This window comes from Zea mays, chromosome 1, assembly GCF_902167145.1.
Source record: "Zea mays cultivar B73 chromosome 1, Zm-B73-REFERENCE-NAM-5.0, whole genome shotgun sequence".
NCBI lineage: Eukaryota > Viridiplantae > Streptophyta > Magnoliopsida > Poales > Poaceae > Zea > Zea mays.
Window position 1 is genome coordinate 284,390,465 of NC_050096.1, and position 24,282 is coordinate 284,414,746.

The following is a 24,282-nucleotide window of genomic DNA, read 5'->3' on the forward strand; positions in this document are numbered from 1 at the left end:
GGAGTTCGCCGTGGCGCCTTTGGCAAGGCCTGATTGCCTGTCAGACTCACTCTGTCGAGTGGCACTGCAGTCGGAGTGGCGCAGGCGGCGCTGTCCTTCTGTCAGACTGGCCAGTGGAGCGGTGGAGTGACGGCGGTCACCTCGGCTCTGCCGGGGGCGCGTGTCAGGATAGAGGTGTCAGGCCACCTTTGCGTTAAATGCCCCTGCAATTTGGTCAGTCGGTGCGGTGATTTAGTCAAGGTTGCTTCTGAGCGAAGCCAAGGCCTTGGGCGAGCCGGTGATGTGTCCGCCATAAAAAGGGGGCCTCGGGCGAGACGGAAGTCTCTCGAGGTCGGCTGCCTTTGGCCGAGGTTAGGCTCGGGTGAAGCGTGATCGAGTCACTCGTGTGGACTGATCCCTGACTTAATCGTGCCCATCAGGCCTTTGCAGCTTTATGCTGATGGGGGTTACCAGCTGAGAATTAGGCGTCTTGAGGGTACCCCTAATTATGGTCCCCGACATCATTCACATCACATTATATATCAAGCACATCACAGAATGAACACATTTATCATCAACACCATATATATCACAAAGTCTCACAAAACAGATCACAAGTCTCACTAAAGTCAGGATCATCACAAAACAGATACAAGTCTGCATCATCACTAACATCACCAAGTATCTCACAAGATAAAGTGTAACAAACATCACCAACACTCATAAAGGTAAGTCTGGATCATCACAAAACAAATCATCAACGAGGTGGGCATCTGGACTGGTTCGGCGAAGGGCTGGACGAAGCATGAGGGTTGTTCGACGCCGCCGATTGACCCTGCACAGAGAACAGATTGTATGTGTGAGAACATATGAATATATATCATGCAGTACTAAAATTTTGATACTCACAGGAGTAGTGAACTCTGTAGGGTCAGCTGCAGGGAACAACGGAGGTGGTGGAGCATGACCCTGTGCGGCGCCAAGGCTCTGCATGTACGCGAACATCTCCGCCATCCTCTTCTCTAGCTCCTCACGTTGCCTCCTCTCATCATCTAGCTGAGTCTGTAATATTTCGCCCTAATGTTACGATAATGCAAAGAGAAGATATATAAAAATCAATGAACGATGAATAGATAAGGAATAACCTGGAGTTGCTGGATACGATGCTGTGAGGTGTCCTGCCGAGGTCGTATGGCTGGGCTCGCGCTCGTGCTCCTTGCTCGCACCTGAGAGAGAGTGGGAGTGGAGGACGAGTCGATTGCCCCGTCGGCAATCCAGTACCGCCCATGCCTCTTGCCTCCTCCGACCCTCATGAGGACATCTCCATCGATGTCCTCGGTCCTCGGATCGTAATCTGGCCCATGGACCTCCTTGGCCATGGCGGTGTACTCACTGAGTCGGCTGTGGATGGCAGGGTTGGTGTACGCCTCGGGCCCGTCATCCGGGTTGTAGGTGACGTCGGACGTCGCCTTCCCCTTGTGGGCCATGGCATATGCCGAGAACGTGGAGCAAGGCGCGCCACCATGTGCCGCCGACTGCGAGAAAACCAACGAGATGGTTAGAAATCATGTCTAATCGAAAATTATATACCCAAATAAAAAAGAGCGCGTACCCATGCTTCCGCGTATTTGCCCAGGCTGCGGCTGCCTTGATGGTGGGAGGGACCTTGCATCAGCAAACGCCATTCCCGGCTAGCGTTGTGCGCCTCATCCCACTCAGCCGAGCACCACCTCTGCACCATCTGCTCCCAGCACTCAGGATGCGCGGCGCACCAATGAGGAATCATCTAAAAAAATATAAGTACACAGCATATCAGAAGAAAAAAATAACCATATTTAGTACCAATAATAAAGTTTTGTATTTACCTGCAAGTACTGGTCCGGAGTCAACGACATGGTTCGGGCGTCCTTCTTGGTCACCTTCTCCCCAAGGACGGAGCCGTGGTAAGTGACGATGGCCTGGATGCGCGCCTCGTAGTGCATGTCCACGACGAGCTTCTTACAACATGTCGTAGACACCACATCCGCCCTGGCCTCGTATCCAGCATCGCACCTGAAGAAATCCTACATACAAAGACGATGTATCCATACATTATTTCAAGAATATGCAACAAATGCGACTTATTAAACAATATAGTGCGAGGAAGACTTACCCACAGCTCTTGCTTCACCCGCTCTGCCTTGTTGTTGAATTGTCTGCCGTCCCGATCTACTGCATCGGGGGCGACGGCGTAATGGTCGAAGGTGTATGCTGGGCTCGTCACTCCAGCGTACTCGACAAGTCCAGGGAAGTGTTCCCGGCATAGAAGGCCCAGGATGTCATTGGGGTTGCGGCCGTGACCCCCTGCAGTCTCCAAAACCATCCAAGACCTGTCCAAGTGATTAAGATGAAGTATTAGTTTCTATTATTAATTTGAACATATAATATGAAAAGGCAGCAACAATATCTAAAGTTACCTACCTCTCTCCATCGGGTCGTATCAGCGGACGTCTGTCACGAAGTATGGGTCGCTTAGGGAGGCTCGCGGGACCTCGCAGGTAGATACTCCTCGAACCTGAGGAGCCAGAACCTGAGACGTCCTGCTGAGGGGCGTCGTCGTCGTCGTCGTCCTGCTGCGCCGCATCGTCGTCGTCCTGCTGTGCCGCATCGACAGCGGCTTGCTGCTCCACCTGCTGCTGTACGGCGTCGTCCTGCTGCGCCTGCTCCTCCGTCCTACGGGTGCTCCTCCTCCCCCTCCCCCTCCTCGTCCTCGTCCCACCGCCCACCATCTTTGTCCAACAACCTGCAATTAAGAGTAAACAATTAAGCACAGATAAAAAATATGTATTTAGAAACATATGCAAAATAAATGAAATATAGCATTACATCGATTAAAAATAATCTTCATATGTGTCCGGGTTAGCCGGATCATAAGTGTCATCATCACTATCAACCATTTCATAGTCGACATCATCTGAAGGCGCAATTTCGTCATTGGCATTGCCTTCAAGTATTTCTAAGTCATTCTCATTTTGCACCTCATCATCCTCGTCATCAACAACCATTTCAATATCTACTTCCATTCCGATCGCTTCGGTTAAGTCTATCTCAAATTGCCCTTCGAGCCCATCTTCTTGGAAGAACTCTCCGTCATATGTGTCCGGGTCTAAGTTATAATCTTCATCGTTTGGAACAGGTAATTTAGCGTGCGGTGATACCTTATACACAACATCCCAACCCTTAAGATGTTGTTTCGTTTGGCACGCATATGGAAGATAATACACTTGTGTGGCCTGTTGGGCCACAATATAGACATCGTCTCCTGGTAAGGTGGAATCCTGTCGAATTTCGACTAGCCCAAGATTAGAATGTGTCCGTCTCGTAACTTCAGGGTCAAACCAATGACATTTGAATATCACTGGAGTAAGAGGTTTGGAACCATAAAAATTGAGTTCATATATATCTTCAATTCTTCCATAATACTCGACCTCGTCAAGCCCGGGCGTATAGACTCCAGAACACGTGGTTTTTCGATTGGGCCGGCTTTGGTCGTAGCTTGTTGTGCGAAAACGGTATCCATTGACGTCATACCCAGAAAATTTCCTGACCCTATAGGCAAAGCCATTGGCTACTTGTCTCAACTCGGCACTCATAGACGGCTCTCTTTGGCCCTGCAAGTTCAAACACGCTAGATTGTTATATTATTCGCACGTAAGAGCAACTTCAAATGACAAACTAAGCACGTACCTTACGTTTAAACCAGGAAATGAAATCGGGCAATCCATTTCTCGCACCCTTTCGAAGAAGGGTATCATATTCCTGTGGAGTTGGGTCCCTTGATTGACGCCAGAATTCATGAATAAATTGCTCCATGTATGGCGTCACCTCTTCAAGGTTGGTCAATACATATAGCATGATATGGCGCCACTCTTCATGTCTCAGGGTCTTGGTGGTCGAACCACTTGCGCTTCCGAGTTGCCCTCGAAAAATGCTGAGGTTCGATTCATTGTCGCCATCATTGTAACGAGGGGGTGGATTATGCACGCTCAGCAGTTTGTCACCATAGTAAGTTGTTGTGAAGTTTGACACCTCCTCCAGTATGTATGCCTCTGCAATGGAAGCCTCGATTTTGCATTTATTTCTACATTTCTTTCGGATAGTCTTTAGACATCTCTCGATTGGATAGCACCAACGTCCCTGCACGGGCCCCCCATTCGTGCCTCATACGAGAGATGAATAATCAAATGCTGCATCGGATTGAAGAAGCCAGGTGGAAAGATCTTCTCCAGCTTACATAGTAACACGGGTGCCATCCTTTCCAAGTCTGCAATCATGGTCCGAGCTAACTCTTTTGCACAAAGCTGGCGGAAGAAATAGCTCAACTCTGCAAGCGCTAGCCAGACATGCTCAGGGACATAGCCTCGAACCATCGCCGGAAGAATTCGTTCAATCCATATGTGGAAGTCATGACTCTTCATCCCTAAGACTCGCAGAGTAGATAAGTTCACCCCCCTACTAAGGTTAGCTGCATACCCATCAGGGAACATTAACATCTTGATCCACTCTAGTACTTCCTTCCTCTGGGCCCTGCTCAGGACGAAATCGGCCTTAGGCCTTCTCCATGTCTTACCACCACTAGGCGGCTTCATCTCTTGGTTTGGTCTATCACATAACTCTGCCAGATCCACTCTTGCCTTTACGTTATCCTTTGACTTATCAGGAATCTCCATAATTGTTGCCCAAAGTGCCTCGGCGACATTCTTTTCAGTGTGCATCACGTCAATGTTGTGTGGAAGGAGCAGGTCATCATAATAGGGGAGCCGAGTCAGTCCCGACTTATGTGTCCACATATGTTGCTCACCATATCCCACAAAACCACCTTCTGGGTTGGCCACGAGACCATCTATCTCTTCGCGAACTTCGGCACCAGTCATCATTGCAGGTGGGCGGTCTGTCACCACGACACCTTTCGTAAAGTTCTTGATGTCTAGTCGGAATGCATGGTCAGGAGGGAGAAATTGTCGATGTTTATCGAATGACGAATATTTGCCACCCTTCTTCAACCAAATGAACCTAAGAGCTTCCTTGCAAACTGGGCATGGGAACTTACCGTGAACACACCAGGCGCAAAATAGCCCGTACGCCGGAAAGTCATGCATGGAGTACTGGTACCAAACATGCATTTTGAAGTTTGTCTTCGTAGCTCGGTCGTACGTCCATACCCCTTCCTCCCAAGCACGGACCAATTCATCAATCAAAGGCTCCATGTACACGCCCATTTTATTCCCCGGGTGTCCAGGAATTATCAACGACACGAATATGTTCTGTCTTTGAAAGCATACGCCGGGGGGGAGATTGATGGGGATAACGAACACAGGCCAACATGTGTATGGGGCAGCGGTCATTCCATAGGGATTGAACCCATCTGTGGCCAGCGCAACACGAACATTACGAGCCTCTTTAGCTTTCTCATGGTGAATGACATCAAAGTGGGTCCATGCTTCACCATCGGATGCGTGAACCATCTTGTCAGGATTGTATCGTTTGCCTTTTTTGTGCCATGTCATCTGTTTCGCGGATTCCTCTGTCATGTATAGACGTTGGATCCTCGGTATGAACGGAAGGTGGCGTAGGATTGTCACGGGGATGTCGAGCTGCCTCTTCTGTCCATCACCAGAGTCTACCTCCATGAACCTAGACGATTTACACTTCGGACAGTACTTTGCCTCAGTGTGTTCTTTCCTAAATAGGACGCAGCCCTTCGGACAAGCATGTATCTGCTCATACGTCATCTTGAGTGCACGAAGGAGTTTCTGTGCCTCGTACATGCTCTTTGGGAGAACGTGATCCTCCGGAAGCAGGCTGCCAATAACTGTCAACAAACCATCGAAGGCGTCTCGACTCATGCTATACTGCGACTTGAACGCCATTATACGCCCAATGGCATCCAGTTGAGAAACCTTTGTCTTGCCGTGAAGGGGTTTCTGTGCCGCGTCAAACATGTCGTAGAATGCCTTTGCGGTCGCCTCTGGCTCGTCCTCCGTACATCCTTCGGCGAACTGTGCCTCGTGATAGTCGTTCAACATGTCCGCTACCCCGGCATCAGCATCGTAATCCTCGACGCGTTGTCTCACCACCTCCTCTCTCGTGCGATGCGCTTCACCATGGAAGATCCACCGAGTATAGTCCGGCGTAAATCCATTCTTCCAAATATGTTCTACCATGACCTTCTTTGGTTTTCTTTTCCGGTTGTCACATTTGCTGCACGGACAAGGGACTAGGCTAGCTCCTTTAGCAGCTTCGCCATATGCCCGTTCCACGAAAGCATCGGTCTTCCTAATCCATTCTGGGGTGACATCATTACGTCGAACGCGGCCCGTGTACATCCACTCACGGTCCTCCATCCTCTAACATATATAACCGAGTATAGTTTAATATAGACATGTAATGCATGTACACTACGTTCCTACCTTCTAATAGGTGATGATAGGTCCTAATCCCACCCGCGGTTGCGTAGATGGAGTTAGTTTCCATGCTCTACTCCGATCCGAGATAAAATTTCGGCAGCACCTACCCGCTGTTCTCCGGATACACGTCCTGACAGGGAGAGTGTACTGTCCGGAGAACAACAGGGAGGTGACGCCGAAACTCTATCTCGGACCGGAGTAGAGCATGGAAACTAACACCATCTACGCAACCGCAGGCTGTCCAAAAAACGTGGACAATTCGAAACTGATACATTTGTAGATATGCAAAGATCTGCATATCTACACTGTATCTCTTTCGAACGGGAGACGCCTAACAGGGTTACGTGATCTACGACCATGATGCGGATGTAGAGGTTATACCTAGGGTGGCGGTGGAGTCAGGCTAGTGGGGCTGTGGCGGGTCGGTGCAGTGGCGACGCGAGGCAGACCCGCAACGGCTAGGAAGACCTCTGCAAAAAAAATAAACAAGTATGTCAACAAAAAAATTCGGCAGCACCTCCCCTGCAGGGGGAGGTTTCCAAAACCTGCAAATAAAATTAACAGCACGATGGCTGACATTCACACATATATCAACAGCACGATGGCCGACAATCACATTTAATAGAGAAAGAGAGAGACCGAGCCGTGAAATATAAAAAACAAACAAGTAAATTGTTCTGGAAGGCACATGGGACTGGCTAACCACCGAGACGTGAAAGGGGATCCAGCACTTTGTGCAAAACAATATGATACTCAGATAATGTGACGTGCGTGTGCGCGAGAGGGGCACCTGCCCCCGCATAAACTACGGGATTATTACGTCGCTGTTAGGGGGAGGTGGAGCGTTGGCATCAGCGACGTACCGCGCGCACACCGGATGTGAGACGCCATTCACGCTTACGCCTCCTCCTCCTCCCTTGTTTCTGTTTGCTTGCTAACCTAATGGCACAGCAGAATTGACGCCCCATCGGCTAGCCTAGCCCCCGGTTGATCGATGGAGTTAGGAGTGTTGTTTGTTTCATCGTCTATCTACTGTCCTATGAGTGACGGCGACGTCGCCATGCATGCTCTCGGCACCCCCAAGTTAATTTCTTGTGTAAGCCACTAGGCAACAATGCAGCAGCGTCACGTTTATGGATGGGAAATACGTTACGGTATGTATAAAATGCATGAGGGCGCGACGGCGGGCGTCACCGTGTACGTAGCGGCGCGACGGCGGGCGACGGCGGGTGGCGCAAGAACGGCGGGCGCGACGGCGGGCTCGACGGCGGGCGCGACGGCGGGCTCGAAGGCGGGCGCGACGGCGGGCGCGAGGGCGGGCTCCGGCGGGCGACGGCGGCGCTCCGGCGGGCGACGGCGGGCTCGAAGGCGGGCGCGAGGGCGGGCTCCGGCGGGCGACGGCGGCGCTCCGGCGGGCGACGACGGGCTCGAAGGCGGGCGCGAGGGCGGGCTCCGGCGGGCGACGGCGGCGCTCCGGCGGGCGACGGCGGGTTGGCGCAAGAGAGAAAGTGAGAGTGAGAGAGAGACAGGGAGTGCGGGCGATGTAACGGTATTAAAACGTTCTTTGCCGAGTGCCCGCGATCCGGCACTCGGCAAAGATTTTTTAAAAATTAAAAAATAAACTTTGCCGAGTGCTGGATCTCGGGCACTCGGCAAAGTCGTCTTTGTCGAGTGCTGGATCTTAGGCACTCGGCAAAGTAGCCTTTGCCGAGTGCTAGTTGTAGAGCACTCGGCAAAGATGTGTTGTACACACTTTGCCGAGTACCCAAGGACAGGCACTCGGCAAAGTTGTCTTTGCCGAGTGTTAACTGGACAGCACTCGGCAAAGTATATTTTTATTTTTTTTTATTTTTTGCAACCAAATTTTTTGTGGTGTGTTCCTACACTATGTAGACCTACATGTATCATTTGTGAACAATTTTAACAGAGTTTTCAATCGTTAGTAGATTTAGTTCGTTTATTTGAATTTCTTCGGAAAATTTAGATTTGAACTGTAGGTCACTCGAAACTTGGAAAACCGTGCATGCAAAAATGATATTCATGTTACTTAGCATAAGTTACGACCGATTCCAGGAGCGGAGCGGAAACTTCGAGCAACATGCTCACTAAACATGACCGTGAACTTGCCATACACATGTTTAAAAATTGTATAAAACACAAACAAAGTCAGAAAATCCTGAAACTTGTCCACTTGTCATGATATCATATGTACAGGCTGCGATAAAAAATTTAGAATGTTTGGAGAAAGTTGTGGGACACTATGTGTAGAAACCTAGGAGAACTACACATGAAATCATAGAGTTTCAATGTGTAGTTCTCCTAGGTTTCTACAAATAGTGTCCCACAACTTTCTCCAAACATTCTAAAATTTTTATCGCAGCCTGTACATATGATATCATGACACGTGGACAAGTTTCAGGATTTTTTGACTTTGTTTGTGTTTTATACAATTTTTAAACATGTGTATGGCAAGTTCACGGCCATGTTTAGTGAGCATGTTGCTCGAAGTTTCTGGTCCGCTCCTGGAATCGGTCGTAACTAATGCTAAGTAACATGAATATCATTTTTGCATGCACGGTTTTCCAAGTTTCGAGTGACCTACAGTTCAAATCTAAATTTTCCGAAGAAATTCAAATAAACGAACTAAATCTACTAACGATTGAAAACTCTGTTAAAATTGTGCACAAATGATACATGTAGGTCTACATAGTGTAGGAACATACCACAAAAATTTCGAGAGACAAAATAAAAAAATAAAAATATACTTTGCCGAGTGTCCAGGAGTGACACTCGGCAAAGTATGCTTTGCCGAGTGCCTACTATGTGGCACTCGGTAGAGAATCTCTTTGCCGAGAGCCAAAGGATGACACTCGGCAAAGACTAACGGCCGTCAGCTTTGGGACGGCCGCTGACGGTCGTTTGCCGAGAGCCCACTTTGCCGAGTGTTTGACACTCGGCAAAGTTGTCTTTGCCGAGTGCCGTTCTGTGCCGAGTGTTCAGCGCTCGGTAAAGTTGGCTTTGCCGAGTGCCTAACGTTACCGAGTGCGGCACTCGGCAAAGCTTTCTTTGCCGAGTGCCCGACAAAAGGCACTCGGCAAAGAAGCCAACACTCGGCAAAGCCTCGGATTCCGGTAGTGAACCGACACATATCAAGCGCTAAACTGCACTATTTTTTCTCCGTGCTCTATTTTGATTTACCCCTTGTAAATGTTTTGCACATTTTATTTGCTTTACCACTGCGCGAGTAACTTTGTGCATGTTTGACTTACTATCCTTGTTTATGCACGTGCTGCAGCAACAGCAAGGCTCTGAACACGTAGATGCAAAACGAGCTCATTTTAGACACAGTAAACTTAGACTTGCCAGTTGCCACGGTTACTAGATGGCTCTATAAAATCTTTGTCCTGCCATAGCATGCAGTCCTCAGATCAATCAACCAGCAAGTCGCCTTCTTCCCATCCCTCTCCATCAAGCAAAAGACTGACAGGAAAGCTAAACCCCAACAATCGCCATGGGATTCTTCCAAGGCAAGACCTCCAAGCAGACCACGAGGGTCAAGAAGCTTCTCGGACTCGCCCTGTCGCGCCTCACCATAGCACGTCGTCCCCGCCTTGCTCGCAGGTCCATCTGCCGTAGCGATGTCGGCCAGCTCCTCTCCCTCGGCTACCTCCACCACGCTCTCCTCCGCGTACGAACCTACCTATGATCTCTAAATTAAAACAAACATCATCAAATGTAGCGTCATGCTCTTTTGATCCAATGCGGGAGCGCTAATTAACGTACCAATTTCAATTTCTCTCCATGCAGGCAGAGCAGGTCATAGAGGAGGATAACATGCTGCAGGCGTTCGACATCATTGAGCTCTGCTGCAAGCGACTCGTCGAGCATGCAGCGCATTTAGACAAACCGCAGTGAGTTAATTTCATACGACACTTCGCATCTTAATAGCCCTGATCGCTTCAAGTAGTTGGCATGACCTCCGATTCTATTTGGTATTCAATTCAGTCAGTGCCGGTCCTGACATTTTGGAGGCCCAGGACAAGACTTATAAAAGAGGCCCTTTATAATAATTATATATATATATATATTGGCTACAATTGTGCGAGAAATAGACATGAAACGTCAAACGTTATTGTCTCATTGTACGCTGAGAGCCTAGGTGGTTGGGCCTGAGACTATGAAGTACTACTACTAAAATATAGAAATCAAGATTGATAGGCTATATCCAATTATCCTTGCTTGTTGCCGTCGTGTTGTTGACTTATAATTAGGCATTTAAAATTTTTATAGAGCTAGCAGATAAACCTATACAATATATCTACTGTTATTTAGTATATGGTATGAGGCCCCAGTAATTTGGGGGCCCTGGTCGGGGGCACTGCTCGACCCCCGCCAGGGCCGGCGCTGAATTCAGTTGTGTCGCGTCACTTACGTAATGTGCTTCATGTGCAGGGAGTGCGGCGAAGAGATAAGGGAGGCAGCTGCCGGGATCATGTTTGCAGCCAGGTGGTGCGGCGATCTGCCGGAGCTGCAGGTCGCGCGCACCATCCTAGAAGACAAGTTCGGCAGCGACATGGCTGTGATCGCGAAGGAGGGGACTAGCATTGTCGATCCCATGGTAACTAGCATGAACTTAATTAGCATATCTTATCGTCGATATGAAACTGGCGAAATGTGTTCCTAACATTTACTGGCTCGGCCTGTGTTACCGTTGCAGTTGGTGTGGAAGCTATCCGGCGATAAGACAAACATGGAGCTAAAGAAGAAAGTGACCAAGGAAATCGCCGTCGAGAATAGTTTCATGGTCGACTTCTCCGAGCTCCAGCTGCAAGAAGCAGTCTAGCTAGCACGGGAACACTCACAGAAGAAGTCCATGCTAGGAGTTCGACCACGCAATGACGTCTTAAGAAGCGCGAGAATGGATGAATGTTTAAAGCTAGATTATGGTCTTCCATCCTCACAAAGGACGAGTGCCTTATTCTTGGAGGCAGCCCGACTGGGATCTAGGCAGCAACGAGGAGGAATGGAGGATGCACCTGAGAATTCCAAGCAATTGGCAGCTGAAACCCAAGGCTCACCAAGTTTCAAGAATAATAATGCCTCAAACAGCAACAATAAGGGTTTTAGGCATTGAGTAATGTTCTGTTGTGTGGGACTATGACATGCTTTAAGCTCTTTTTAGAGCGCGTCTGTGAAAAAATATTCAAACTGTTGTCTCTTCATATTCTGTTGTGTGGTTTGCATAGTTTGGATTAAGCTAACATAACAATCAATAATTTTAAAATAGGCTTTATTCCATAGTTGAAAATTGGGATGTTACAAGGTCGCTGATCGGGTGAGTTACGTCTATTCCCAACCATGCCTATGGTTGTTGGACCGCTGATTTGCTTCGTTGCGTATATTGGGCTGCTTCAGCCCCACTCTGATAATATGTCCCGAGTTATGGACCAACACTTAAAGTTGATCGTCACCTTTATAGGTTTGTCTCGTTAAAGCAGATCTGAAACCATCTGATGTATAAATATGTATACTAGCCTCTTGGGACTAGTATTTGAATCACATTTGAGTCCCAGAGGATTGGGACTCTTTAACCGGCTTGGCCCTTTTGTTAACAACAAATGGTGATGGCTGCTCAAGATGAAGATGGTGCCAGTTCCTCCTTAGCCTCCTCTGAGCCTACTGTGAGTTTCTTTTGAGGGGACCCAGGGACAACTTCTAGGGTATTTATGTAGCAAGGGGAATCCTCCCACAGGTTGGGCTTGGTGCCTTACTCTGATGGTCCTTTAAGGCCATATCTACCTCTCATTTTAGACTCATAGGTGGCCTCCCCCAAACCGGGCCTTGGATTTTGTGTCTACTAGTCTCAAGAGATTGTTGGACACTGCTTTTCCTTTCCTCTTAGCTAATTCCTGGTGGACTGGAACCAGAGTGACTTTATAAGTGGACCTGGCAGATTTGCTTGCTTTGAGAGAGCAGCCTCCTCGGATGGAGCAGCTTGGTACTACTTAGATGCAGGATTCCCTCACCCCCACTGGCTTAGATTTGGTTCATATTTCCTTCTTCAACAACAAGGGTAAGGGGATTGATCTCTCGGTTTGTTCCCCTTGGGTTGTCAACTCATCTCTAGTCCCCTCAGGGTTCTATGGGCCATCAGGGGTCCCAGTTTTCTAGAATAATCAATTGGTGCATGCCCCTCAATCTCCCTCATAGGACAAAGTTGATAATGGTGGGGACCATTTTGCCCAGTCCAAGCAGAACCAAACAATTCCAAAAGTTATGTCAGATGCAGAAAGAAGGCCATGAAAACAAAGAAGAAGACCCAAGCCTTAAAGAAGGTTCTGACCAAAAGGACCAAGAATACTTCTGGCTTGGATTCTGCTACACGTGTCTCTGTCCAAGGACTGTGGAGAAGTGTAAGAATCAGAGAAAATATAATGGATCGCAAATTTATGGTGGAAAGCTCTAGCGTTAGGGATTATGTTGTCCATGTGGGCCATTGTTATCAAGGTATGTTTCATTAGTCTACTCTCTTCCCTGGTCCTATAAATTTTCCCTCATTATTTGATCTTGACAAGAACAAGCATGTCTTCTTGGAAATTCCAACTGAGGTTTTTGAGAGGGTGTCACTAGAAAGACATGGTGTGCCCACTGAGGAGATTTAGCTGCCACGACTACATCATCCCTGGGGCCAGCAGGATGCCCATGGAGGCAGTAGCACATATAACTTCAGCACATAAGCTATCCATGAAGACTAAACTTATGTTATTAGCATTTTTGTTGTTGTTTCTATCTTACTTCTAGAGGGGGCATCGTTTTATTGGCTTAAACTTATGGTTGCGAGCCATGGCTCCTAACCCTATGGAATGCTCTGTAGTAAACTTTGTTCACTTTTGTCTATCTTTGGTTGATGGAACTATGGTTTCACTGGTTTCTCTAGTTTTTTTGATAAAATATGTCATAAGTATTTGTTGGGGACTTGTTCTCAAATGCTATGAGTTAAGAACAAGGCAACACAAAACATTAGTGGTTAATGCACTTCGTCCTTCGAAGCATTATCTCCCTTAGGATATAATGATCTTCAGACGAAGGTTATGAAGGACGTACCTTCATCATCACAGTGCATATTAATGGAAGTAGAAGCATATGAAACATGAGAAATAACATGAATAATCATATAACACCATTAATATATCTTTATTATATCATCATGAATGAACATGAACAATATTGAATTACATTTGTACCTTCGGCTTGATAGAAGGCAAAAGTCCAAGCGTGACGCACGAGTGAATACAAGTCAGCGTGAACAGTACAGGGGTACTATTCTTCTATTTATAGGCACAGGGCGCAGCCTGTGTAAAATTACATTCGTGCCCTTTATGTTTACTATTGACTTAAGGATAATCTATCGAGGACTAGATAGCCTTTTCCTCTTTAAGTCGGTTCCTTTTTCTGCTACTGAGCTGAAGCTTCCTTGCGTGTAGCTTTGGAACTAGTTCAACCTTCGTCCTGACCATGCTTTTCATATTGTGTACAGTTTCATTCCGAGTCCGAAGGTTCCTGTACATATATCACACTTGGGAAACATTGTTAATCACGTTTTTGAGGACCTTCGAAAGACGAAGGCCCCCAACAGTAGCCCCTCGCAGTATTAATTTGTTATAACAACAAATTTAGACTGCGACGTGAACGAAGGCCTTAAGCCGAAGGACCGAAAAAACACCTTCCCTTTACTAGAATAGCAACAGTCAATGACAGACGAGGTCCACCAAGCTGCAAAGCACTGAGCGTATAAATATGAGCCATAGCGGCAGCGTTTGATACGCCATTTCTGCCGTTTGCGTTATTTTCTCAAACTTTTAGCTCTTGCTCAATAGCTCTTGTCTGACTTTCGACCTTTCCAAGCTTCGGTTTAGAGACATGTTTTCGCCATGTCTGAGGAGAAGAAGATAGCTGAGGAGAAGAAGATAACTGAGGAGACGAAGATAACTGAGGAGACGAAGTTGTATGTAGAAAAGAAAGCAACAGATCCTTTTATCGCTGGGTTTTATGAGTCTATGGCAAAAATGAATACAGAGAAAATTACTAAGGAAATAATGGAGGGTTTGTCTGAAGATTCTGATGACAGTGATAGTTATGATGTGGAGAGTGGAGATAAAGATTCTGAAGATTGGCCCTGGCGACCAAGCCATGCCATCTTCGGAAAATCGACCATTAAACAAAGTCATATTGACACCATGAGAGGAAGATACTTTCGCGACATGTCTCTCGTGAGGGTTGGAGGAGACAACATCATCCCTGCTCCTGAGGAAAACGAAGTTGTTGTCTATCGAAGCTTTTTGAAGGCTGGTCTTCGGTTTCCTTTGAGCAAATTTGTGGTTGAAGTATTGAAGATATTCCATATCTTCCTTCATCAGATCACCCCCGAAGCTATAATTAGGATGGGGATTTTTGTCTGGGCTGTAAGGAGCCAGGGGCTGGAGCCGAGCGCAAAGTGCTTCTGCAGCATGCACGAACTTTTATACGAGACGAAGACTATTGGCAAAGAACAATACCATAACAACTTCGGTTGTTATGGATTTATTGCTCGCCCCAATGCAAGCCACCCAGTGCCAACATTTCGGAAAAGATGGCCCGAGTCTTGGATGGAGGAGTGGTTTTACGTTAAAAATGATTTAAAGACAAGGGAAGACATCAAGGAGATTATCCAGCGCCCCATCTGGTCTCGCTTCGGCCTTCGAAGGCCGAAGGTCACTATTGAAAGTGATGTCGAAGCATGCCAGAAGGACTTTAGTACTGTGTGTGCCTTCATGGCACGAGGGATTTAATTCAAGAGCATATAGCCTTCAGGGTATGACCACTTGTGGAAAGCTGGGAAATGCCGAAGGAAACTACTACTGAATCTAGTGAAAATGGCTTAGTTCGACTGAAGTATACCTTCAGATTTAGAGAGAGGTTTCATGAGCCAAATGATGACTGGTTTAAATGTATTGAAGCTACCAGTGATGAGCTACTTGGGACATACGCCAAGGCTGAAGATAATGCTTTGTCCGTAGCTTTCGGGGGTCGGGGCAAGAAAAGATTGAACAGGGTATTTGATGCGATTAGCTTCGTATACCCTGATTACCACTACCCGCTACGAGGTCAAGGGAAAAATAGAAAGACTACCGCTTCGGCCACCACAACTGAGCCGAAGGGCAAAAAGATGAAGGTTCTGACCCACAGGCCGCGTTATATTGAACCGGCCGTAGTACCTGAATTTGGCGAAGGGACCTCTTCAGCTGCCAAAGCAAGACAAACTGCTCCGATTGTGCAGAGCGTTGAAGAGGCAACTGTAGTGCCGAAGGTGCCTACAGTCGGTCCAGTCGAAGCTAAAGATGATAAGGCCGAAGAGCCATAGGTGGAAAAAGTGATGAAAGTGCCAGAAATCCTGAGCCCACCGGCAGAGGCAAATTTGCCGAAGATGTAAAAAGCTCCTGCTGCAACTCCCAAGAGGAGGAGGATGGCCAGCGTGCTAGACGCTGTTATGGAGACTATAAAGGCCTTGACCCCTGCTCCTATTAAGAAAGTTGCCGAAGCTGCCAAGGGCCAGGCCGAAGACGAAACTGAGCCTTCAGCGCACGCTGAGGCGAAGGCTGTCGCGCCTGAAGATAAAGCTGATCAACAAACTTCAGATACCAGCATGACAGCAAGGCAAGGTATAGCAGAAAAAGCAAAATCTCCTACCCTCGAAGCCCCAGCTGAAGCTGTTGATTATATTTATCGACATGCTTCGGGGAAAAAAATATCCGAAGAAGAAATCATGGAAGCAAGACATTATACTCAAAAACTGAAATACCCGAAAGGAGCCTTAGTTTTTAACGACAGTAATGAAGATGATTTCCTGTACTCTCTCCCGGATAACAAAGAAATATCCGTTTGCCGGGAGATAGCTAAAAGTATGGGATTTCCAAAACTTGAAGAAGGCCTTTCAGTTTTGTCGAAGGATGATCTTGCTGATAGCCTAGCGTACAACAGTATAAAGGTATGGAAGTTAACCTTGAAGTTGGGAGCGAAGTACTTTATTTGTCATGCTCAATTCTTTCCTCCTCTTTGCAGGGCTTAATTCTTAGTAATGCCCTGAGGGCACAGAAGAACGTCGAAGACGAAGGCTATACAATGGCTCTTAACAACCTTCGTTCAGAGGTGATTGAACTGAGAAACGAAGGTCTGGAAAAAGACAAAATTTTGATTTCATTGGTGAACAAAGTAAAGGAAGACGAAGCTAATTACAATGCTCAGGCTGAAGCCCAGAAAACTGAGATTGAAGACCTTCGGAGACAGCTGACTGTGGCTAATGAGAGGTACGCGCTTGCACAGGCTAACCAAGAAATCGGTGAATACTGGAAAAATAAGCTGGAGAAAAAATATTGAAGAACTTCGTGAATCCAAGGAAAGGTGCTTTGAGAAATCCTTGGATTGCGTGAAGAGATTAAAAACTAGCTTCGCCAAAGTGGGCGCCTACTCTTCTGAAGAAAATTTTATACGAGGCGACCCCGAGGGCGTTGTTGAATGGATAAGTGGAGAAGCTGAAGCCTTCGAGGAAATTTTGAATGATCGCGGAGATATTTGTGTGTTTTCCGACGCGTGGGGAATCTCAGCTATTCTGGAGAAAGCCGGATGTGATCACGTTAAGGCTATAGCCCAGACCGAAGTTGTCTTCTCCATAGAGGATACGAAGGATCCTTCAGTCGAAGTAACTCTAATGGGCGGGAAGTTTTATAACGATGTCTAGGTGAACGGTGGCCGCGAGCTGGCCCACGAGATTATAAAAAAGAATGAAAAAGACACCCACGACGCTCGAGCAGAAGCAAAGCGAGCTGAAGAGGCTACAGAACGCGAAAGGCGTATAGGTATTATTTTTTGGTTTTTTAGCTTCAGTACTTGCTTTGTGGCTTCGAACTAATCAATTTACCTACTTCAGCTGAACTATCCCCACCGTCGGAACCGTACGATCCCCTAGCTGATCCAGAAATGAAGGAAGCACTGAACATTATAAGCATGGTGGACTTCATTATTGACGAAGTCGTCGATAAACTTTTGAACGAAGTTGCGGAAAAAGTCCTTAGAAAAGAATAGATTTCATTGTAATAATATTTTGAAATGCTTGATGTATGGGACAATGGAATGAACATTAAGCTTCTATTGTAACAAAACTATGTGACATTTGATGTATGTAACATTGAATCGAATATGTAAATTATTGTAATTTATTTCTTTGTGATGCATGAAATTTACACACATATCGTTTTTGAGCCTTCGGCGAAAAAACACCTTCCCTTCTTTTCATGCTTCGTAAAGAAAGAGATCCCTTCTTATGATAAGGCTGATAAAACTGTATTTCCCGAAGCTTACTTCGTGCCTTAGCACATTTTCATTTTGACAAAGCATTTGCCAAAGATTGGCTTCGTATTTGATTCTTGTGTCGTTAATGCAATATGATGTATGATGTCATGTTATGCAAAATGATGTGATGATATGATGCAAAATGATGAGGATGTCGAAGACACACACCCACACGCCCATACTGGAATACACAAGCTCTGCATCCTCTTAGGAATGACTTTTGAGCTTCTTCACCTTCTATTTCGGTGATATAAGTTCTACATCCCCTTAGTAACATCTTTTGAACTTCTTCGCCTTCTATTTTAGCGGTATAAGTTATGCATCCCCTTAGGAACGACTTTTGAACTTCTTCGTCTTATATTTTGGCGTTATTTGGCTCTGCATTCCCTTTGCAACGACTTTTGAGCAGAAAACTTACACTGTGCTCCCTTAGGAACGACTTTTGTAGCTTCGTCAATTTTAGCTCTGCATTCCCTTAGGAATGACTTTTGAGCAAAAAACTTACGTTGCGCTCCCTTAGGAATGACTTTTGTAGCTTCGTTTATGTTGGCTCTGCATTCCCTTAGGAACGACTTTTGAGCTTCGTAAATCTGTGAAGAAGATATATTTCATTCTGGTAGAGGCAAAATCATTACAAGAAATTAAAACTAAGTTTTCATTGCTTGTTCCTTTAACAGAAAACAAAATGGTGTAAAAAGTAAAAGTATTTCAGAAGTAGGATATTGTTCAATATATGTGCTTTGATTCTGGTACAGTGTTGTTGAATGTACGAGCTTCAGACTCCTCCCTGAAGTCATGTTGTTCTTGGGAGTGCTGGCGCCCTTCTGGCTGCTGGCTTCGGGCATAAGTAGGTTGCAATGGTGGTGGTGGTAGAAGCTGAGGCCAGGAAGCTTGTGAATGGCTTGCCGAAGCAACAGAAGTTGCAGGTTGGTTGCCCGCATACTCTGGTATGTAGGGAGAGTGGCACGAAGCAGTAAGTAAGACCTGCTTCGGCTGATTCTGCTGGGTTTCTGCTTCGGCGATCTCTTTTTGCTTTTGAATGGTAATCTGACACGTTCTTGTCGTGTGGCCCTTGTCTTCACCACAGAATAAGCAATAGATTTTCCTGGGCTAATCCCCATATCTTCCTCTGAAGCCCCTACCGCCTCGGCCCCTTGGAGTTGGTGGCTTGAAGGAGCTTTGCTGCTGTCCTGACGACTGTGAGTTGTGATGTGGCCTCTGAAACTGGCCTCCTTTGTCATCGTTCTGACTAGAGCTGTGGATTGATCTGGCATGCCTAGGGTGAATTCTTCCTCTGAAGCCCCTAGTCATCTCAGAAAATCTATAATCTTCCTCCCTTCTTTGGCGGAAGTCATTGTCAGCCCGGATATACTCATCCATTTTCTGAAGCAGCTTCTCCAGAGTTTGGGGGGTCCTGGCGAAGTATTGAGCCATAGGCCCTGGCCGAAGACCTTTGATCATGGCCTCAATGACGATTTCATTGGGCACCGTGGGCGCTTGTGCTCTCAGACGCAGGAACCTTCGGACATATGCCTAAAGGTACTCCTCATGGTCTTGAGTGCACTAGAACAAAGCCTAAGCAGTGACTGGCTTCGTCTGAAACCCTTGAAAGATGGTGACCAGCATGTCCTTAAGCTTCTGTCATGACGTGATTGTCCCTGGCCGGAGAGAAGAGTACCATGTCCAGGCCACACTTCGGACTGCCATGACGAAGGACTTCGCCATGACTGCGATATTGCCCCCGTACGAAGATATAGTTGCTTCGTAGCTCATCAGGAACTGCTTCGGATCTGAGTGCCCATCATACATGGGGAGCTGAGGTGGCTTGTATGATGGGGGCCATGGGGTAGCCTGCAGTTCTGCTGATAGAAGAGAAGCATCATCAAAAGCAAAATTTCCATGATGGAAATCGTCATACCAATCATCATCATTGTAGGAATTGTCTTGACGAAGTTCTCTTTGTGGAGGTCTTCGGTCCTGGTCATCTTGAGTAAGATGACGTATTTCTTCAGCAGCTTCATCGATCTTCTTCTGTAGATCGGAAAGATGAAGCATCTTCTCTCTCTTCCTTTCGACCTGCTGATGGATAGCTTCGAGATCCCTTATCTCCTGGTCCAGCTCCTCCTCTTGGGGTGTTAGACTTGTGGCCTTCCTCTTTTGAGTTCGAGCTTCACGCAGTGTGTCCTGGTTGACGTCCAGTGGCTGCAGTGCAGCCCCTAGCCCAGAAGAAGTTTTCTTCGGTGGCATGACGAAGATCACGACTTGCCGAAGGTGGTCGATTGAGTTCACCGGAGGTGGGCGCCAATGTTGGGGACTTGTTCTCAAATGCTATGAGTTAAGAACAAGGCAACACAAAACATTAGTGGTTAATGTCCTTCGTCCTTCGAAGCATTATCTCCCTTAGGATATAATGATCTTCAGACGAAGGTTATGAAGGACGTACCTTCATCATCACAGTGCATATTAATGGAAGTAGAAGCATATGAAACATGAGAAATAACATGAATAATCATATAACACCATTAATATATCTTTATTATATCATCATGAATGAACATGAACAATATTGAATTACATTTGTACCTTCGGCTTGATAGAAGGCAAAAGTCCAAACGTGACGCACGAGTGAATACAAGTCAGCGTGAACAGTACGGGGGTACTGTTCATCTATTTATAGGCACAGGGCGCAGCCTGTGTAAAATTACGTTCATGCCCTTTATGTTTACTATTGACTTAAGGATAATCTATCGAGGACTAGATAGCATTTTCCTCTTTAAGTCGGTTCCTTTTTCTGCCGCTGAGCCGAAGCTTCCTTTCGCGTAGCTTCGAAACTGGTTCAATCTTCGTCCCGACCATGCTTTTCATATTGTGTACAGCTTCATTCCGAGTCCGAAGGTTCCTGTACATATATCACACTTGGGAAACATTGTTAATCACGTTTTTGAGGACCTTCGAAAGACGAAGGCCCCCAAAAGTGTTGAATTGATGTTTTCATATATTCTTCTTGATTCTCAAGTGTTATGATCAAGATCGGCGTTGTTTATTCTTCTTGATGGTGTTTTTAGTCTTGTGCCGACAGTTTGGGATTCTTGGTACCTAGTTTGTTACATTATTATATTGGTTATCAATGGGAAGTAACAGTAGAAGTTAGAATATTCTGAATTGCAACATCTGTGGCCTAAATGATGAGAGAAAATGTCCTACTTTGACAAGCAAAATTGAAGAAAGTTGTTGCTCGGTTTTCTATGTTCAAGAAACAAAAATGCAATTCATCTCCCTGGCTCAAATTTAAAAGTTTGCTCCTAAGAGGTTTGGTAAGTTGATTCTTATGGGTAGGAATGATTTCTTTTTGGAAGGGTCGTTAGTTGATTCAAACGATTTTTCATCAATGTTAATTTTGCCTTAAAGCACAATGCTGAGAATTGGACTCTGATCTCGGTTTGTGGTCCCTGTCATGGGCCTAGAAGGGCTCATTTCATGGACTAACTTTTCAACTTGTCCATTCCGCCAAAGGAAAATTGGATAATAATTGGGGATTTCAATTTATATAGGTTCGTTCAGGATAGTAACACATCTGGGCAAACATCAATGATATGAGTACTTTCAGTGCTACCATCGGTTATTTGGGTATTGTTGAAATCCCCTTAAGGGCTAGTTTGGGAACCCCATTTTCCCATGTGATTTTCATTTTCCCAAGAGAAATTAGTTCATTTTTCCTTGGGAAAATTGGAATCCCTTGGAAAAACGGTGTTCCCAAACTAGTCCTAAAAGATAGGAAATATTCTTGGAGCAATATGCAATAGAAACCTCTTTTGGTTCAGCTTGATTAGTGTTTCACCTCCTTGCACTGGTCTTCCTCCTACCCCAACACTTTGTTGATCCCCCTAGCTAGGCTGACTTCTGACCACATCCCTTGTGTGGCTCAAATCAAAGCTAAAATTCCAAAGCCAATATTTTCATATTTGACAATTATTGGGTTCAACATCTAGGCTTCTTCAATCTCGTCCAGCAGAACTGGAACAAAGTCGTCAGGCCCAGATCTAACCCCTCTAGAATTATTGCCAAACTCAAGAATGTCAGGAATGCCCTCAAAATTTGGAGGAAGCTCTCCAATCTGAACAACTTGATTCAGGAGAACAATGAAGTGCTTCAGGTTATGGACAAGTTAGAAGAACAAAGACATCTTTTTATTCAGGAAAGGAACTTTAGAGCCATTATCAAAAGTCATCTTGTGAGACTGTTGAAATTGAAGAATATCTATTGGAGGCAAAGATTTATAGAATGCTTGTCCAAGTTAGGGTACGAATGCACTAAGTTTTCCAAGTTAGGGTATGCACTAAGCATCTAGATTTGAAAAAACAACAAGAAAAATGAAAACCAAAGATGCAAATATCTCAAGGATCAAGATGCACCCAATTGACATAAAAAACTAGCAAACACACTAACACGGGACAACCGACACATATCAAGCGCTAAACTGCACTATTTTTTCTCCGTGCTCTATTTTGATTTACCCCTTATAAATGTTTTGCACATTTTATTTGCTTTACCACTGCGCGAGTAACTTTGTGCATGTTTGACTTACTATCCTTGTTTATGCACGTGCTGCAGCAACAGCAAGGCTCTGAACACGTAGATGCAAAACGAGCTCATTTTAGACACAGTAAACTTAGACTTGCCAGTTGCCACGGTTACTAGATGGCTCTATAAAATCTTTGTCCTGCCATAGCATGCAGTCCTCAGATCAATCAACCAGCAAGTCGCCTTCTTCCCATCCCTCTCCATCAAGCAAAAGACTGACAGGAAAGCTAAACCCCAACAATCACCATGGGATTCTTCCAAGGCAAGACCTCCAAGCAGACCACGAGGGTCAAGAAGCTTCTCGGACTCGCCCTGTCGCGCCTCGCCATTGCACGCCGTCCCCGCCTTGCTCGCAGGTCCATCTGCCGTAACGATGTCGGCCAGCTCCTCTCCCTCGGCTACCTCCATCGCGCTCTCCTCCGCGTACGAACCTACCTATGATCTCTAAATTAAAACACACATCATCAAATGTAGCGTCATGCTCTTCCGATCCAATGTGGGATGAGCGCTAATTAACGAACCAATTTCGATTTCTCTCCATGCAGGCAGAGCAGGTCATAGAGGAGGATAACATGCTGCAGGCGTTCGACATCATTGAGCTCTGCTGCAAGCGACTCGTCGAGCACGCAACACATTTAGACAAACCGCGGTGAGTTCATTTCATACGGCACCTCGCACCTTAATAGCCCTGATCGCTTCAAGCACTTGGCATGACCTCCGATTCTATTTGGTATTCAATTCAGTTGCGTCGCGTCACTTACGTAATGTGCTTCATGTGCAGGGAGTGCGGCGAAGAGATAAGGGAGGCGGCTGCCGGGATCATGTTTGCAGCCAGGTGGTGCGGCGACCTGCCGGAGCTGCAGGTCGCGCGCACCATCCTAGAAGACAAGTTCGGCAGCGACATGGCTATGATCGCGAAGGAGGGGACCGACATTGTCGATCCCATGGTAACCAGCATGAACTTAATTAGCATATCTTATCATCGATATGAAACTAGCGAAAGGTGTTCCTAACATTTACTGGCTCGGTCTGTGTTACCGTTGCAGTTGGTGTGGAAGCTATCCGGCGATAAGACAAACATGGAGCTGAAGAAGAAAGTGACCAAGGAAATCGCCGTCGAGAATAGTTTCATGGTCGACTTCTCCGAGCTCCAGCTGCAAGAAGCAGTCTAGCTAGCACGGGAACACTCACAGAAGAAGTCCATGCTAGGAGTTCGACCACGCAATGACGTCTTAAGAAGCGCGAGAATGGATGAATGTTTAAAGCCAGATTATGGTCTTCCATCCTCACAAAGGACGAGTGCCTTATTCTTGGAGGCAGCCCGACTGGGATCTAGGCAGCAACGAGGAGGAATGGAGGATGCACCTGAGAATTCCAAGCAATTGGCAGCTGAAACCCAAGGCTCACCAAGTTTCAAGAATAATAATGCCTCAAACAGCAACAATAAGGGTTTTAGGCATTGAGTAATGTTCTGTTGTGTGGGACTATGACATGCTTTAAGCTCTTTTTAGAGCGCGTCTGTGAAAAAATATTCAAACTGTTGTCTCTTCATATTCTGTTGTGTGGTTTGCATAGTTTGGATTAAGCTAACATAACAATCAATAATTTTAAAATAGGCTTTATTCCATAGTTGAAAATTGGGATGTTACAAGGTCGCTGATCGGGTGAGTTACGTCTATTCCCAACCATGCCTATGGTTGTTGGACCGCTGATTTGCTTCGTTGCGTATATTGGGCTGCTTCAGCCCCACTCTGATAATATGTCCCGAGTTGTGGACCAACACTTAAAGTTGATCGTCACCTTTATAGGTGTTGGGGACCTTCGGCGTCCGAAGGTCCTCAAAAACAGGATTTAACAGTATTTCTGTAGTACAATGTGTAAACAGGTACTC

At 46.2% G+C, this 24,282-nt stretch overlaps 3 protein-coding genes across 3 annotated transcripts in view; all 3 read left to right on the plus strand.

The window, feature by feature from the left end:
- The window catches only part of LOC103644022 (keratin, type I cytoskeletal 9), a 34,265-nt gene extending 26,328 nt beyond the window's left edge, over positions 1 to 7,937 (plus strand). The window contains exon 5 of the mRNA XM_008667210.3: positions 7,600 to 7,937. Coding sequence (XP_008665432.3) covers positions 7,600 to 7,937 — 338 coding nt within the window. The remainder of the gene's footprint in view (positions 1 to 7,599) is intronic.
- A 1,999-nt stretch (positions 7,938 to 9,936) lies between these two features.
- LOC103644023 (Regulator of Vps4 activity in the MVB pathway protein) lies at positions 9,937 to 11,703 on the plus strand. Its single transcript, XM_008667212.4, has 4 exons — positions 9,937 to 10,113; positions 10,233 to 10,336; positions 10,878 to 11,043; positions 11,143 to 11,703. Exons 1-4 carry the CDS (start codon positions 9,937 to 9,939, stop codon positions 11,266 to 11,268), a joined length of 573 nt encoding a protein of 190 aa, XP_008665434.1. The 3' UTR covers positions 11,269 to 11,703.
- Positions 11,704 to 22,626: 10,923 nt separating this feature from the next.
- On the plus strand, positions 22,627 to 24,009 carry LOC109943800 (uncharacterized). Its single transcript, XM_020547300.2, has 4 exons — positions 22,627 to 22,814; positions 22,937 to 23,040; positions 23,173 to 23,338; positions 23,438 to 24,009. The coding sequence occupies exons 1-4, from the start codon at positions 22,638 to 22,640 to the stop codon at positions 23,561 to 23,563; spliced, it is 573 nt and encodes a 190-aa protein (XP_020402889.1). The 5' UTR covers positions 22,627 to 22,637; the 3' UTR covers positions 23,564 to 24,009.
- Positions 24,010 to 24,282: the final 273 nt, after the last annotated feature.